Here is a 4,528-nt window from a genome sequence, read left to right on the forward strand (position 1 = left end):
TATTTCACGCATCTTAAAATGCTATTACATAATTAAAAAATACATTAAAAATAAAGTTATAAAACTTGTCTTCTCTAATATTAGAGCCGAATACCCCGATCTTGGTCGTTTTACTTTTTTTTTAAGACGCGTCTAATACATCTTCTGCATTTAACTTACTTTTTTTTTTTTTTTTTTTTTGCAACCGAGTGACCAATTGATTACATTTTGCACAAATTCAATGAGCCAATCAAACTTTTTAGACAATTGTCTATAAAGTTGCATTGTGACAACCAAACTCCTTGTACACATTTTTCACGAAAGAGCGAAATATCGGGATATGGATTGATATTTTGTACGAGAATACTTGATAAATGAATTTTTGGAGACACCATATGTGGAGTCTGATCAACAGTTGGTTGATGTGCTCACTAAATCACTCTCAACTACTAAAATGTAGCTTAGGTTGGCCAAATTTTAACAGGTTTTGGAGCTATTAAAGAGTCACACGATCTTTGTGGCTCTGATCTTAATTTATGTGCTCAGAATTTGTATTTTGTTGATGCTTGATTCTCATTGAAACAGTGATTGTTGGGGAAATTGTTGATTTTGGTGCTTATGCTTTTGCACCTGCTATGTTGTGCTCCCAGTATTATGAAATATTGCTGGAAGCCTTGTAAAATTGGACCCCTTTTATTAATATAAGTTGGAAGTTACTTTCTGTAATTTATGTCTTGGCATCATTTATAATTGTGGCTAGTGTAATCATGTTGAAGGGGTACTATGGCTGCTTATTCGTTTACGATGTTATTCTCATCGAAATCATTAACTCTTCACAAAACTAGTTTAATGATATGTTGCATCTTTTGTGCCCAGATTTGTGATCCAAGTGAAATCTTGCGGTTAGTTTCTCAAATACTAACTAGGTACTAGCTGCTCTTAAAGTGAAGTGACATGGCATATTTTTAGGCTGCGAACAAAATCCTTGTTTTATGCAAGATAAGCAAAAGGATTCTTTATATGCTAATGACTGGAAAACTTGTCAATAAGTGAACACAAGGAAGCAACTTTCACCAACTATCATATCATATCAAATGACATGCTGGTATACAATAATTTGACATTCTTCAATAAAAGGCATATACAATAATCTAGTAAATACTCTTGCTAATGTTTTGTTTAACAAGTTACAGAGCTACTCTCAAAGCTCAAGCACTAAATGGAATTTTACTTGCCCAGACAGCACAGCAACACACATGCTCCAAAGCATATACTCTACCACTAATAATCATGCTAACATAAACAAGAAACAAACACTACAAATGAATTCCAGGATACAACAAATATTCAGCATACTAGTCCCTTTCTACCTAAATATTCAGCTTCACTTTTCAATGATCTATTCTTCACATTTGTACTACTACTATTTCTGAGAAACACCCACAAATCAATCTCACATCACTTTTATGTAAAATCAACATCATTCTTCTTGCTCAAATAAACAACTACTGTTCTAAGGTTAAAATAATAAATTCTCAACCCAGGTTAAAAGGACTCACCCCTTCCAAATGCATATAAATAGGTATTACACTAAATCCCTTTTTTAACAACAGTATTACACAAACTAATTACTTATTGTCCCTTCCTGAAGAATACCACACATATATAAGTTGTATAAATATGAGACCATAACTAGAAAATTACGATCTAGGTTTCCAGTTAAGTCTATATTGTTAGCTTAAATATGAATCATGTAATTATGAAACTAATCTTGTATGATAACATGAACTACAAAAGAATTCCACCTTCAGGTAGAGGCACTTCATGATCCAAACCAAAACTGAGCAAGAAATGCTGCAATAACCTCCACGATCTAAGTCTAACCATTATCAAAATAAGATCAAACATACAGAAAGAGTTGATGATACTTACTATCATAAAATAATTCTTAATGCTACAAAGCAGCAGCATTGCCAGAAGAAGCTAAGACATTTCTTCTTAAAGGGCGAGTTGCTTTCTTCATATAAGAGGAATTCCACGCCCCACCATCCTGAGCATAATAATCCATGGGATAATCTCCATCATCACTACATGAACCACCAGCATTGCAGCATCCTACACTCTTCTCCTTCTCCCACCAGCCTGGTAAATCCCCAAGTGCAATCTCTGCCTCAAAAGGTGTCAAAAGTGGCTTCCTGAACGCCTCTCCCCAATCAATTGAAAGCCGAGGACAGGCAATTTGAATCCAAGCATCAATTGAATCTTCAAATAAACCAATCCTAATTGGACTAATCTCTGACATCAAAAAAACCGTGTGTAGCAATCCCTTTTCTCTCATCTTCTTCTCCAATCTATCCAAAATCCTTGGATTCCCTTGTCTACCAAGTGTACCCAACACAACCCCCCAATTTCTGGCTTCTTTGGCTCTCTCAATTGCTCCCTTCCTAGTTTCCTTCATTCCCTTCTGATCATACTCCTCGAGAAACAACTTCCCCATATAAGGATCATATCTAAACACTCTAATTCCTGGATTGGCTATCATAAACGCCTCCAAATGGAATCTCCCATCCGCCACAAACACCGCTACTGTATCACTAAAACCCCCAATTAACGCATTAGATGATATTTTGGGCGCGGTGCAACCTAGAACTTCTCCTGCAGATAAAGGCTTCGACTGAGGGATCAAAACCGAAAGCCCCAAAGTTTCCAACTCAGGCTTCGCTTCTCTTATGGCGGAAGCAAATTGAATAGTACCTGCAAGGATAATGCTTTTATATGCCTCCAAATTGAGTTTGATAGTACTAACCAGTCGCTCGACATTGATTTTTATATCGACGAAGACGTAAAGGCAAGGAATTTTGGTGTTGTCGATTGGGACTAAACAACTATGGCCGTAGTGAATTAGAAGATCAGCGCCAAGAGCTAAAGCGGAGAGATCGTCGACACAACAAGCGCCGTAAGTGACGTCTCCGAGTACGAAACAGTGTGTGACGGAGGCGAAGGCGGTGAAAATATCGGAGAGAATTAGGGAGTACATAAGCAGGCCCTCGGGCAATTGAAGAGCAAGACGCTTAGCACCAGAAGAGCGAATGCGCCATACGCACTTGTGAACCTCCAAGCTGTAATTGGATGGCAAGACGGAAATGGCGGCGTTGAGAGATGGATCGTTAAGGATTGAATCTGGTATCTGGTTTTTGACGAAACGTTTCGGCAGGGGTTTCGTTTTGCTGGGTATCTGAATAGCTTGGTCACTGTTGTTTAAGCTCTCCATCAAGCCGAGTTTTCAGTAAACTTTTGTGGTGTTTGATGGAGGTTGGTGATGGTGAAACATACAAACATGGATTTTCTCTGTTTTTGCTCCGTCCTCAAGCTCAAGCTCATATAATCTTAGGTTTTGTTTGGCAGTTTGGTTGTTAAAGAGGAGGTGAGAGCTAGGCCCTCTTGTTTATTACTCCCTCTGTTCTACAATACATGTTTTTTAAAGTTAATGCACACTAATTAAGAAATGCATTTAATTTTAAATAAAAGACTTTGTTACCCTTGTATTAATTGCATCCACTAGTAACTTTATCTATTTCCAAGATAAAAAGTCAACTTAAATAGAGGTATATTTGGTAAAAGTAAATTAATATGCATAGATTGAAGCAAAATATCATGTATTGTGGAACAAAAAACCATTTATAGAAAGACATGTATTGTGGAACGGAGGGAGTACTTAATTTGACTAAGTGGTTATTTGTTTTGAATTTTCGGAAATGTAAAGAGGTAAAAAGTGTTTGGTAAAAATTCGAAATAGTTGATTTTTATAGAAAAATCAATTAATATCTATTATCTATCCGTAACAGAAAATAGCTAACGGTAGCAGCGAATAGGAGCATGTGAAACAAACCGACCTCTTATAATCCGTTTAATTTCAATTCAACATTCATTTTCAGTTATTTAGTAATTTATTATTATTTATTATTATTATTAGGAAAAATTATAAAATTGGATCAAATGGAAGACTCATTTACATATTTAACCAATTTACTCAATCTACTACATATCTAGACTAGACTATGTTTGTGTGACTTTTCCAAAATACCCTCAATATGTTTGTAATTTTACGACACGACTGTCTCCCTCCCGTCTGACTTCATAAAATCGATGATTTCGTGAAATATGTGAAGCTAATGGTTGGTTTAATTGATGTTTTTAATTAGCATATGCGAAATCTGGACGTGTTTTAAACAAAATTTGTAAAGTGGTATATAACAACAAAAAGACACAACAACAAGGAATTCTAACACTAAAATCATAACATTATCAAAATTTACAACAAGATTGCCACAATAAACTCCTAACAAATCATTTCAAAGTGAACGTGACGAATCTGAACGAAAATTTCTCTTTGTATTGGAAGTCCGGACCTTTTGGGATGAGAAATGGAAGTCCATACCTTTTGGCATGGATGTCTCCTATGGTACACAACAAGATTGCCACAATAAACTCCTAACAGAAGTGAATGTGACCAATCTTGATGGGAATTTCTCCCTGTATCAGAAGAAAA

The 4,528-nt window shown here is 35.9% G+C and overlaps 1 protein-coding gene across 1 annotated transcript; it reads right to left on the bottom strand.

The window, feature by feature from the left end:
• Window positions 1-1,736: 1,736 nt before the first annotated feature.
• LOC136227495 (uncharacterized) lies at window positions 1,737-3,416 on the bottom strand. The gene is made up of 2 exons (XM_066016183.1): window positions 1,912-3,416; window positions 1,737-1,833 (listed from the first exon to the last, which is right to left on the bottom strand). The coding sequence occupies exon 1, from the start codon at window positions 3,248-3,250 to the stop codon at window positions 1,934-1,936; it is 1,317 nt and encodes a 438-aa protein (XP_065872255.1). The 5' UTR covers window positions 3,251-3,416; the 3' UTR covers window positions 1,737-1,833; window positions 1,912-1,933.
• Window positions 3,417-4,528: the final 1,112 nt, after the last annotated feature.

The sequence above is a fragment of the Euphorbia lathyris genome, chromosome 4 (genome assembly GCF_963576675.1).
Source record: "Euphorbia lathyris chromosome 4, ddEupLath1.1, whole genome shotgun sequence".
Lineage (NCBI taxonomy): Eukaryota > Viridiplantae > Streptophyta > Magnoliopsida > Malpighiales > Euphorbiaceae > Euphorbia > Euphorbia lathyris.